This window comes from Aplysia californica, unplaced genomic scaffold, assembly GCF_000002075.1.
Source record: "Aplysia californica isolate F4 #8 unplaced genomic scaffold, AplCal3.0 scaffold00668, whole genome shotgun sequence".
Taxonomy (NCBI): Eukaryota; Metazoa; Mollusca; class Gastropoda; order Aplysiida; family Aplysiidae; genus Aplysia; species Aplysia californica.
In genome coordinates, this window is record NW_004797938.1 from 10,857 (window position 1) to 23,903 (window position 13,047).

Below are 13,047 nucleotides of genomic sequence, written 5' to 3' on the forward strand. Positions count from 1 at the left end.
ATAACAATTTTCTCAAAACAGCATTTTTCGGGAATAACCCCCTTGTGCTTAAAAGCGAACAATCAGTTATTACACTCTGATGCTGTATTCTTTCTCATTTTCAATGAGCTCCCATTCCTGACAAAATTAGGCCTTTGTCCTTCTGATATGCCCTTTTAAACAGTTATCTACCTTTCAAGACTGACAGTTTTCACGGGGTTCCCACTTAAATGGGAAAACGGGGAAAAGCCAGGAATTTCATTATCAGATTTCCAGGTCGGAAAAACACAATGAAAGTGAATAAAAGCGAAAATGTATGGGAGAAAGTCCGGAAATCAAAGGGTTGCCTATCATCATTATGAATTTGGTGGAATCATTAACCCATTGCCGCCTCATCCCGCCGATAGGGATTGTTTACCACACAGTATTTTTTACTAGATTTTCCCCTAAATATGATGGCAAAGTGTTAAGGTTAGAAAAAATTTTTATCAACAATTTTATGAAAATACTATGTTAACACCTTACCCCTGATTCTGACTTTTGAAAGTTATTTACAGTTGTTCTGCAACCCCAACCCATCCCCACCTTCCAGTGCATAAGTTAGGGAAATGTTCAAACCCAGACAGTCTATATCACAGTGTCACATGCAGCTGTCTAACTTCTACATCCTCTGTGCACGCACAGAGCATTTGTGTCACGACGTGGTGGAATCAGGCGCTCAGCAATTTTGGCCATGTGGAGTTATTGGTATCGACATAAAGCTTATTTATTTGCCTTTCTTACAATGAAATGAATATCCATATACATAATAATAATAATAATAATGAAGATCATTTCTATAGCGCCCACTCCCGTGTAAACACAGCTCTAGGCGCTTTACATAAATGCATGTAAGAAAAATATTAATGCACGCGACACACACACACTCACACACACACACTCATATACACACAAACACACACACATATACACATACACACACACAAACACACGCATACACACTTACGAACACATAACACACACACATGTGCACACACATGTATGCCAAACACACACACACACTCACACACACACACACACACACGTACACACACACACACACACACACATCTACTTGCTTATCACACGCACACGATTACACATCGTCACGAAATGAGAATAAAATAATTTATACACTGCAATTGACAAAATACATAAATGGATACATAGACATTTACATAACATTGTATTGAACATGAATCTACTGACTTTAAAAAAAAAAAAAATTGATTTCTGTATTTTGACGAGCACCTGATTTCACCACGCTGCCTTTCATTTGTAGTCGCTGTGGGCCACTTTGCCTTTACAAAAACATTAGCCAGGTTGAGTAAGGCCAACATGAGTTTGACAAGGCGTTAACCCTATCCGTACGCTTGGGGTCATTTTGTACCCCAGGGGTTGTATTCTTCACATTTTAGAATGCTTCTAGTACGAAGATCTCTTTGAAACTTTCAGTATTTTTCAAAAACTCATTTTGGCGGACTGCTATGCAAAACGTATGGATCGGATTAATGAGTAAATTTCCTCTTTGGAAAGTGGTGGCACAGAGTTCCCCACGCCGTATGGATACAATAGTAAAACGCGACGGATGGATAGGGTTAAGTGGTGGCACAGAGTTCCCCACGTCGTGTGGATACGATAGTAAAAAAAACTGGGTTATGACCCAGGCCAACGAGAGTATTTTTTGAAATTAGTAAGACTGGATCAAGTTTGAAACTTGAAACAATCAACTGTGGTGAGCAACATGGTGTGTAGTGACGTGGCCCATCAGTTTAGTTTGTTTTTGCAAGCGCCAAGCCAATAGCCTATAAGTATCATTCCTTCCTCCCCCCCCCCCCCTCCTGCACCCTTTTTCTTAACTCAACAACGATGGGCCTTCCGAGACCTTTGTTGAAGTTGCAGTAATCCTACAATTCCAGTCCTAGACACCCCAGGAAAAGGGACTGCCCATTGCCATGTTACAATTTTTATTTTGCCTTTGTTTTCATTTCTTCATCCTTAATTTTAAAAAGTTCACTTTGAAAATGGTTACAAAACCCTGGAGAAAACCAGGAAAAAAAACCTGGAAATTGTTTCGCCTTGATGAGTTGGAACCTTAATTTTCTTATTACCAGAAATTAGCGTTTTGTACTATATTTTTGTGGGCAAAGGAAATCTCTGTTTTTGTTTATTTTAGAAATGTTTTTCTTCAATCTTAGATCTCAATGGCTTCGGATATGACATCGTTTGACCTTCTACTCATTGGCAACACAGGCCATGGGAAAAGTTCAACGGGCAACTCTATTCTTGGACTTCCAGAATTTCAGACGTCGTCATCAGCACGGACAACTACTCTCACCCCTGAGTTAGGGTGTTCGAAACGTTACAACAACCGTACGGTCAGGGTCGTTGACACACCGGGGTTGTGCGACTCCCAGTGGAGCAGCAAACAGGCAGTGGGGGAGTGCTCTCGCGTCATGGCTAAATCACTGTCACTGTGCCCGGGAGGCTTCCATGCTCTCCTTATTGTACTTAAGTACGGGCAGAGACACGTTGCGGAGGAGCTAGAGGTTCTAAAAGACATGTTTGGCAGGGATGTATTGAAAAGCCATGGTATTTGTGTGATTACCCATGCTGACCTGTCACAAAAAAATGTGAAAATTGAAGAAACTTTGGATGTAACATCTGCCGAGTGGTGGCAGAAACGAGATGGCCAACTTGCCAATTTGGTTAGGGAGTGCAACTCAAGATTGGTTTTATTTAACAATCGGTCAGAGGTGGAAAGTGAAAAGAGGGAGCAAGTGGAAAAACTACTCCAGCTTGTAAAGGCACTCCCTGAAAGTGGAAAGACATTCCCTTCCCCTCATGTTTTCTCCATGAAGGGAAGCTGCCAAATTGTGATGGAAAAATTCAAGTTATCATGGCCAAGAGAAGAAATTTTTTTTATTCATTTCAAGACGCTGAAAGAGCAAAATGTATACATTATCGTCTTGTATGTTGTAAGATTAGTGTTAATGTACATTGTCTTTTGTGCTTTTTTCCTGAATTTTTGGCTTTATTTCCTAAAGGAGAAGGAGGTATACACTGTGTTTGAAAGTGATGTCCTTGTTGTCGTGCTGTCCAACAATATTGTACTGGAAAACACCAAAAAGAGTTTCCACTGGTCAATGAATAACTGTAAAGTGGACAACAGTTCGATTGTCACCCAGGTTGAAAATTGTGAGCACACACAAAGAAAAATAGAAGGCATAAGAATTTGGTTAAATGCATTTCAGAAACCTTACGGATGCACCAAAAGGGAAGGTGCAAAGTCCTCAAGGAAGCTGAATATTTCTCGAAATAGGCATAGCGGTAATAGTATCAATGAAAATAGTTCTAGACTGGGAATAAATATGAGGAGGAACAGAAAGTCCTGTGATGTGTATTTACACGTTCAAGTTAAAATTGCTGGTACTTCCAAGAGCAAAAGTTCTGTCAATGAAGTCAAATCATTGGAGGAGAAAGAGAAGAAAAAGAACCTGCTCAATATATTTGAAACAGAACACATGGTTACATGGCGAAGTCGGCTGCATTTGAATGAAGCATTTGTGTTCCCGAGCCATCCGCAAACTAGGAATGAGCGTACTAATGAGGAGGGAAGGGAACAGGAAGTCCCAGGCCAGAGTGAAGCTCCGGCATCATCTCATGAGGAAAGCAGCTTCAGAAGAATGAGGTATGAAATGCTTCGACTGACGTCTTTCCGGCACCTACATTTCCCCATGGAAGCGTTTGTCTGGGCACCTCGTCTTGCTGCCAGTGGATTCTACTTTGAAAGTGGTCGTAGCATGATACTTTGCTTCTACTGTGGCCGAAATTTCAATCCGCACACAGACTCTGTGGACACGGCACATGACCCGCGCTGTATGTGGCGGGAGCACAACGTCAGCTTCAGCGAAGGAACGAGAGCGATTCCAGAAGAAAGTTTGTCTTCGCCCTCCAGTGTCTCGGGGCATGTTGATGGCCACAACCACCTTCAAGTCCCAGAGCCCCCTGCTCCGTCTTCCCTGGCACCTTCCAGTGGATATGGATCAGCGGCAAGCTGGCAGTTCTCTCTCTCCGGGGGTTCTCAAGACCAGCCTCCACCCTCCTCTGGCTTTGCTGAAACCATGTCAACTGAGACGTTCAAGACCGAAATCAACAGTTATGAACCGCCGTTGAAGAGCTCTGACCTCTCTAGTAGCCCTAGCTCCAATGCTATGTTTGGCTCCTTCCACAGCCTCCCGCCAAACCTGAACACAGTCTCCGGTGCTGCGGTGAGCGAGGAAAGCAAAGATGATGCCACCTCAAGGCTACTGACCTCGGGGACCAGAGAGCCAGTGGACATGAAGAGGTTCCCTCGCAGAAACAGCCTCGTCTCTCAGGACACAGCCAACAGGCAACAGCCTCAGGAGGGTGCAATGGGAGGAAGAGACACCCCACACTTGGATCTCCGAGCGGTTTCTTATCCCCAGTTTGCGACAGCTCATGCTCGCAGGTCGACTTTCTCTGAGTGGAGTCCAGACCATCCGTTGCGTCCTGAGGATTTAGTTGCTGGAGGTTTCTTTTATGCAGGTTAGTGTAGTGCAGAGAAATGAATTTAATCTCTTTTTAAAACTTTTACTAAATGTCACCCTCATTCTTTGTTCAATTTAGTTTTTAAATATTTCTTTAGGAATGGTTGGAATAATTCTTTGGAGGATAAATATAATATGTTTTTTGCATGTTTAGTAAAAGTAAATAGACTCCTCAAGTCTGACTGTTTTCGTGTTGCTTGTTTTTTCCTTCTGGAGCTGGGTGGGGGTTGCCACTGAATACTGTATCATTCCAGAATTCGCTTTACCTTAATTTCTACAGTTCAATTTCCACATTTCAGTACTTGGCTATCTGCAGGGATAGAATTGTGTGAGACGAACTGACAAAATAAGTTACTTCTTGACTTCTTGGATTTTAGTCCTATGGAAATAGATATGTCAGGTTTATAAGTGGAGTTTGTACAATATAATAGTATGAAATAATTAAAGACATGGGCTGTTTAAGCTTGAAGAAAATCGCATCAGTTGATAATGTACCTATTTGACCCCAGTGTCAATTTTCAGCCAGCGATTGCGAGAAGTAAATTATTTTGTCAGCACACCCCATGTGTATTATCTGATTGATAGTTTTTGAACAGCCGGCGGGCAGTCACACTGTATCTCCCTTGGGGAATCGAGATTGGAAATTGAAAAGAATGGGTTAGCTCAGAGAGTTATTGTAGATTGATGCGAACCCTTGAGGTTGGCCCAAATTAGAGTCGAGTAAATTGTCTGATTGGCCAGATATGGGATTGACTAGAAGATAGCTTTTTAGATATAACTGTTAAGCTGAGCCCGGGCTTTGCACTTTGCAGCTGTTGTGGCATATTATGGTACAGAAACTTGATCTTTCTCAGGGAAAATTGAGGTTCAAAATCCAGGTTGGGTCTGATAAATTTGTTGTCCTTCCTGGAATATTTGATCTTGTGTTCACTTTGTTTTGACAGAGGACTAGGCGCTTTTCCTTCGAAATGAGTGCACTGTCTAGTGTGCCGTTTTAACTTCCAACTGGTTTTCCATTACCGGTTCCACAAATAATACTGCATTAATCTATAATTCAGATGTGATTCAGTGGGTGGTTGGCGGGTGCTCTGGTGTGGTTTGCTTCTTCTTTCCTATCAAACATCTATCATCCTTATCTCCCCTTCTTCTTTTTTATGTTTGTTACTCTCTTGTAACAGCTCTAATCTTCTGACGCTCATATGACCTTATGCAGTTGCGAGCGCCATAAAAACCTCTACTAAACTAAAAAATAATACTACATTAATCTATAATTCTGATGTGATCCTCATTACGACCGCATTGTGACTTTCTTGAGCTTCTGTATTGGGAGTTTTAAAGTTTCTCTGCTCTCTTGGCTTTGTTGTATTATAAGTCTTACAGAGCCTTAAGGGATTTGGCTCAGTCCTTTCAGAAGTGTAGATATTGAATTCTGAAGGTCCTGCCTGTTTATAATAACAGTTATCTTGTCATTTTTGGGATGTTGAACTCATGTGATACTATATTATTCAAAAGTCAATTGTCTTTAACTTTGTTGTAAAAAAAATATATATATATTTGGCTGTCAGGGTACCGCGACTGCGTGCGCTGCTTTTGCTGTGGCTTGGGCCTGAAGTACTGGCGGAGCACGGATGTTCCCGCCTACCAGCATGCTCGTTTCCGGCCTCACTGCGTCTTCAACAGAATTGTCAACGGTCAGAGCTACGTGGACAAGGTGCAGCGAGATTTTGGAGGCGCCGGGCCTCGCGGTGTTCAGGCTGCTCCCAGAATTCATGTAAGTTCATAACAAACTGGATGAAAGTGACAATTCTGGTGGGGTTTAACACTTACTTACACTTACAGTACCATCGGTGACTTCAGTCACCTGGCCGTAGTATGCGCCCTTTTACCTCTGGCAACTTTTGTCGCTACCGCAACCTGGCACACTAGACATTGTTAACAACGAATGGGCGCACTGTACTGGAGTAAATACTAAAGGAAGTCACTCTACGTACTCTACGTGATAGCTGAATGGTTGATGAACCTCTGTGCAGGGTTGGTGATTTTTTATATTTTTTAAATAAAAATTTAAAAAATCGATTTTTAAAATTTAAATCAGATTTTTTTTTTTATCTTAAAAAAAATGTCGACTCAGTTTGGGATTTTTGGGGGCTAAAAGTAAGTTCTTTTAGTGCAAAATGCATTGTCTTTATTTTAACTAATGATTAATTTAAGCAACTGCAATTTTAGAAAGCCTTAATCTGCTATATCCAGTGAATTATGGCTACAGACAAAAAATGAAGAAAATATCAGTCTAAAAGGAAGGGGGGGGGGGGGTAATTATGCATAGATAAACTTTCATTTTATTACAGTGTGTGTGCGCGCTTGTGTTTGTCTAAAAAGAAAAAGAAAATGCTAATTTCAATTATGAAAAAAAAGTAAATTGAATACAGTTATTATTTTACTACTTACAGTGACAGGGGTGAAAGCAGACTTTTAAGCATGATTATTTTAGTCTACTAAACCGTATATCTGTTTTATAAAACCAAGGAAAGGAATTTCGAATGTTTAAAGATGTAAAAACAGAATACATTTTGTTAAAGTGATTTAAATCACTGAGTTTTATATTTTAAATCAAGTTGATTAAAAAAATTTTTAAATCAACCCAACCCTGGTTTTTAATTATGAAAAAAAAGTAAATTGAGAACTGTATTATTTTACAGTGACATGGGGGAAAGCAGACTTTTAAGCATGATTATATTAGTCTACTAAACCTTATATGTCTGTTTAATAAAACCAAGGAAAGGAATTCTGAATGTTTTGAATATTTAAAAACTGAATACATTTTTTGAAAAGTGATTTAAATCACTGATTTTTATTTTAAAATCAAGTTGATTAAAATTTTAAAAATCAACTGATTTAAATCAACCCAGCTCTGATTTCAATTATGAAAAAAAAAAGTAAATTGAATACTGTATTATTTTACAGTGAAAGGAGGGAAAGCAGACTTTGAAGCATTATTATATTAGTCTACTAAACCTTATATCTGTTTTATGAAACCAAGGAAAGGAATTCTGAATGTTGAAATGTGTAAAAACTGAATAAAAATAAATTTTTTGAAAAGTGATTTAAATCACTGATTTTTATTTTAAAAATCAAGTTGATTTAAATTTAAAAAATCAACTGATTTAAATCAACCCAACCCTGCCTCTGTGAACTTTTATAACCTGTTTCTTGGGCTGCCAAAGTTTTTTTTGAGTAAAAAGATTATACCATGGCTTCAGCGTTCTAAACTGGTGCGGTACATGAGGATTTTTTACTATATGAATGAACCTTCGGTACCGTAGTTGTAGGTATTAAACCTCTCTCTGTCAAGTTTAGTATCTCCTTGCTGTCTGATTATGGGTTCTGTGCCAGGTTATATTACATGGAAAACTCAAAGCCAAAGTCTCTCAATGGCAAATCCTCTCTTGGTTTTGTTTCAGATTTGATTGATCGATTTGCCAAGAAAAATTGCTTGTGTGTCTATAAGTGGGAGAAATGTTCACCAGATATGGAACCTTATGGAATCTTCCAACTGTACTGAACTATTCCTCTCCTAGAGTGTACTGGTGACTCTGTGGTTTTGCCTGTTTTTGTAGGTGATAGAATTTCATTACCCCCGGGACAGTGCCACTGACTGAAGTGTCTTTAGGCCATTCCCAAAGGGGGGACATTTCTCGTTCAAGCACAGCAGAATTGTAAATGGGCTGATTCGTCATGTCACGCTCATAACTGTGCCTCATCTACAACAGGAAACTGCTGCTTTTTCTTTCCTAATCCTTACTATTGTCGTTTTCCTCTACTTCTTTTGTGTTTGTCACTCTCTTGTGACCTGCTTTTTCCCAGGGTGCCTTGATAGTCGAAGCAGACCTTGTGCTGTTGAAACTAGAGAGGTGAGCAGCATAAGTTGATTCCCTGTAAAGACTTCTCTTCTTCCCCTTGGCGCTCATATGACCTTATGCAGTTGCGAGCGCCGTAAAACCCTCTACTAAAACTAACTAACTAAAAGAATTTCATCATGTGCTGTTACATCTCCAGAAATTTTGGAAAAGGACGAAACCTTTTCAGATTTTCATGCAGCAAAAATTACAAATTTTCAGTGGGTCAACAAAACTAGTGAGTTTGAAAAGCCTTTCATAGCAGGACCTTTTCTTGTCTTGTATTTTTTTTAAAAGACCAAATTAATACTGCGTACTTAATTTTTTTATCCTGAAAGTTGGCTGGATGTCTTTTCTAATTATGAATAATGATTAACCAGTTGTCTATAAATAGAGAGGAGTTTAGAAATTAAACACTTTGCATAACTAAAAAGTAGCAAAAGTGCTGTAAAATAGGAAATGAGGAGATCTGTTCTGCAGGCCAAAAAAAACCCCCACGCAATACTGACTGTTTTTCATGAAACGTTATCCGTTATTGCCAAGAATATTTTTTACTTCTCATCCCTTGTACTGTCAGTGGAGAATGTTTCGAGTTCTGAGCTTGTGCCCAGCCCAGATAATGAGATGATTTTTTTTTTCTTTTTCAGGAGGGAAGCAATTCAAGCACAGGTACCTCCGAGCAAAGTAAGTTTGTTTTTTACTTGGTGAAAAAAATGTTTCCATCCTTCTGCGTGGGCATGCATATCTCACATCTCAAGGGTTGACCTTGTGGGCAGGGTTGAAGTGCCAGCCCCTCCCTCCCTCCCCCCCCCTCTTTCCAAATGATCTAAATTGTGTCAGAGGCAATGTGAAACATTTCCATTGTTGTCTATCCTGCAGTTTTTGCGCTCAGTTTGTGTAGCGCAGTTAGTTGATTAGGTTCTTGACTAACAAGTGAAAGTTTGGGAGGTTTTCGTCCAAGGAGGTTCAAATGTTTTTCCACCTTTCTGAAGTAGTTCCTAGCTAGAGGTACAGATTTTTCGTGCCAATTTGGAATTCCTGGTTTTTGAAATTGTCTGGACTTGACTGATCGACTGAAAATAGTCTTGATACAACGAGATATTTTAGACCAAATGATTTGTAAGTCTGAGTCCACGTGTATGTATTCCTTTGGATTACAAAAAGTGCAGTTTGCTTTCGTAGCCAGTTGGCAGCTCTGACTTCCTCTCAGCTTAAGGCCAAGTCCCGGGATCGTGTGCTTCCCTAATTCGAGAAGACATTTTTGTCGAGTACGGCATGTTAATGAACAGTGTCGAGGTCCCCAGCATTTTCAACACCTTATGGGTCTTCTCTTGAAGTCAAAGACTTAGTTGTAGCGTGTGTTTCTACCAATTATACAGTAGGGAACCGCCTGTGGTGGTGGTTGTGGTGGTGGTGTAGGTGGTGGTGGTGGTTGTGATGGTGTAGGTGGTTGTAGTGGTGGTGGTGTAGGTGGTGGTGGCGGTGGGGGTGATGGTGGTGGTGGTAGCAGTGGTGTAGGTGGTGGTGGCGGTGGGGGTCAGGTGACTGCTGTGGACCTACGGGCTGCAGCACAGTCAGGGAGTGGGGAGGGGGGGGGACTCTTGCTCAGGTTGTGCTGATTGAGTTCCTGCGTAAACCACATGGCACGGCTGTGTAAACGCACTCCTACTGATCTTTAGATGCGATTGGTCGCACCATCTGTCAGTGTAAAGGAAATAGGCAATTAAGTTGGTAGGCCGAAGGGCTAGAAATCACATAGCCACTAGTTTGGAAAAGTAAAGTAAAAGTAAAGGTAAAGTTTGTATCAGTAACCATACAGTCCATTTCGTTAAGTGACTTTTCAACCTTGTATATATAGTTCCCGGCAAGGTCAGCTTTTTTGGAATCACTTCTTTCCCCGTTCTCCCACACATCCTTCATTCTATGGCCTGTTTATCTGTCTGTGTACAGGGACCCACCGGTCCAGACAGGTAGACTGCCGGTCCTCCCTCCGTAAGAGCCCACCTTGAATGAGATCACGCTGCTGTTGGCGATTTTGATTATCGGCTGGTCTGTGACTGGTCGTGTGGGGGCCTGCAGAGCCGGCAGGGCTCAGACCAGAACCACAAGCCCTCCGCTTCCTCTGTAGATTGTGGTAGGGGCATGCACGGGACGAGCCGTGTACCCGTTTCCCACGAGAACGGCCCTTCCCGTTGCTGCACGGCCACTACACTACTGGCCGATACCGAGAAGTGATACCGCTCGTTAGCTTGACATAACGAGTAACGAGAGTGAGAGAATGAGAGACTTCGACAGAAAGAGCGGCACAGCCAGTAAGAAATGACACGAAGACAGTGCCACCCATCACTGTGTCGGAAACTGAAAGGGAGGGGAGAGGGTGGCGGGGCGAGACGCGAGAAATAGGTCAGCTTCCCGGCCTGCCCACTCAGAAAGAAAAAAGTGCTTCCCGTCCGTCTTTAGAATGTGGAGAGTGTGTGATGACAAGGTGTAAGTGCCGATTTCTTATCTTCTGAAGAGACAACATGACGTCACCTGGAATCAGGGTGTGTAATAGACCAAACTGTGTGACCCAATCACGTGCTTTGGAAGTAGCCTCCACGTCAATGATCGTATGCCATGCCGTGCAGTCAAAACCTCAACGTGCTTGTCAAAGCCGCTCAGAGTGTTTAAAAACCTCAAGGTGCTTGTCAAAACCTCAACGTGCTTGTCAAAGCCTCAACTTGCTTTTCAAAACCTCAAAGTGCTTGACAAAACTTCAATGTGCTTGTCAAAGCCTCAAAGTGTGTGTCAAAACTTCAACGTGCTTGTGAAAGCCTCAAAGTGTGTGTCAAAACTTCAACGTGCTTGTCAAAGCCTCAAAGTGTGTGTCAAAACTTCAACGTGTGTGTCACAACCTCAAGGTGCTTGTCAAAACCTTAACGTACTTAACCAAATCTTAACATGATTCTCTGCTCGCAACCTGGCTTAACAGCAAGCTCTATATGCGATTTACAATCCAAATGTGTCTAGACGCAGTAGAATCAGGCGCTCATCAATTTTGGACGTCTGGAGTTATTGTTATCATCTTAAAGCTTGTTCATTTGACCATCTTGTGATGAAAAAAATACACGCCTGTCTTGAATAGATGTCGAGATATTTGCCATTGAAGGAGGTCGGGGTTGCCTGGTTTCAGAGGTAAAATTAGCGTATTTTTTCCTCTACTGCTTTTGTATGTTTGTCACTCTCTTGTGAACTGCTATTTCCGGGGTGCCTTGATAGTCAAAGCAGACTTTATGCTGTTGAGGCTAGGGAGGTGAGCAGAGTAAGCCTGATTCCCCGTTTGGACTTTCCTTTTGACATCCACCTCTTGGCGCTCATATGACCTTATGCAGTTCCGAGCACCATAAAACCTTTCTAAAACTAACGAAACTAATACTTTGCAGGTGCCAGTGGTAGGTTTTATTTCATGTCTGCCCGTCTGTTTTTTGTCTGTATGTCTGAGCTTTCCCTTGCATGAGCACTGGCTGACTGTAGGTGGTTGGCTTTTTCTTTCATAACAAACTAATATTGTCTTTTTCTTTATATGTGAGGCGTCTTGGTGAAATCAGGCGCTCGTCAAAATAATAAAATGAAAGAAATCAGCATTTTTCTTGGATTTCAGCTTTTTTTTGGTTGAATTTTTTTGGGGGCTGAACACCTTGTATGTCCATTCAGAAACACCTTTTTGTGTGTGGATTTTAGGATTTTATGAGAAAATGTTGATTAAAGGCAGGAAAAATGTAAATTTGCAGTTTCCAAGGACTCTTGAGCTATAGCAGTCACCAAACTTTGGCAGCCATTTTCTTGGTAAATTTTCTTCTGAAAACCAGATGACCCCACCTCCTTCAATCCAAAATATCTCGACTTCTATTCAAGATAAATGAATATTTTTTTCATCGAAAGTAAGGCAAAGGAACAACCTTTAAAATGATACCAATAACCCCATATGCCCAAAAATTTACGAGCATCTGATTCCTCCGCGTTGTGATACATATCTTTTTCTCTTTAAGAAATATTCTCCTCTGCAAATGTATTGGTCATCATAAGACATCGATGCATGAACTGTTGCTGTTATTTTTATCATTATTATTTATATTTTATTATTATAATTATTTTAATTATATAATTATTAGTGGGTGGTTTGCGGGTGCTGTTGTGTGGTTTGCTCTTACTTTCCTATCAAACATATATTGGTGGGTGGTTGGCGGGTGCTCTGGTGTGGTTTGCTCCTTCTTTCCTATCAAACATCTATCGTCCTCATCTCCCCTTCTTCTTTTTTATGTTTGTTAGTCTCTTGTAACGCTTCTAATCTTCTTGCGCTCATATGACCTTATGCAGTTGCGAGTGCCGTAAAACTCTTACTAAAACTAACAAAGCCATATATTGACCTTTTCTCTCCCCCTTTTTTGTGTTTGTTACTCTCTCTCCCCTGTAACGCCTCTAATCTCCAGCACTTATATGACCTTATTGTGTTGCAAGTGTCCTAAAATTCATACTAAAACCTTTTTAAATTATTATTGTTATTTTATTATTATTATTATTAT

At 40.9% G+C, this 13,047-nt stretch overlaps 1 protein-coding gene across 4 annotated transcripts in view; it reads left to right on the forward strand.

The window, feature by feature from the left end:
- Positions 1 to 2,216: 2,216 nt before the first annotated feature.
- Positions 2,217 to 13,047, forward strand: part of LOC101860770 — a gene marked incomplete at its 5' end in the record, with an annotated part of 23,903 nt that continues 13,072 nt past the window's right edge. For 3 of the 4 annotated variants that reach the window (XM_005108197.3, XM_005108198.3, XM_035972374.1), the window contains 3 exon segments: positions 2,217 to 4,587; positions 6,155 to 6,360; positions 9,133 to 9,169. In XM_005108197.3, coding sequence (XP_005108254.2) covers positions 2,217 to 4,587; positions 6,155 to 6,360; positions 9,133 to 9,169 — 2,614 coding nt within the window. 4 annotated transcript variants of the gene reach the window in all.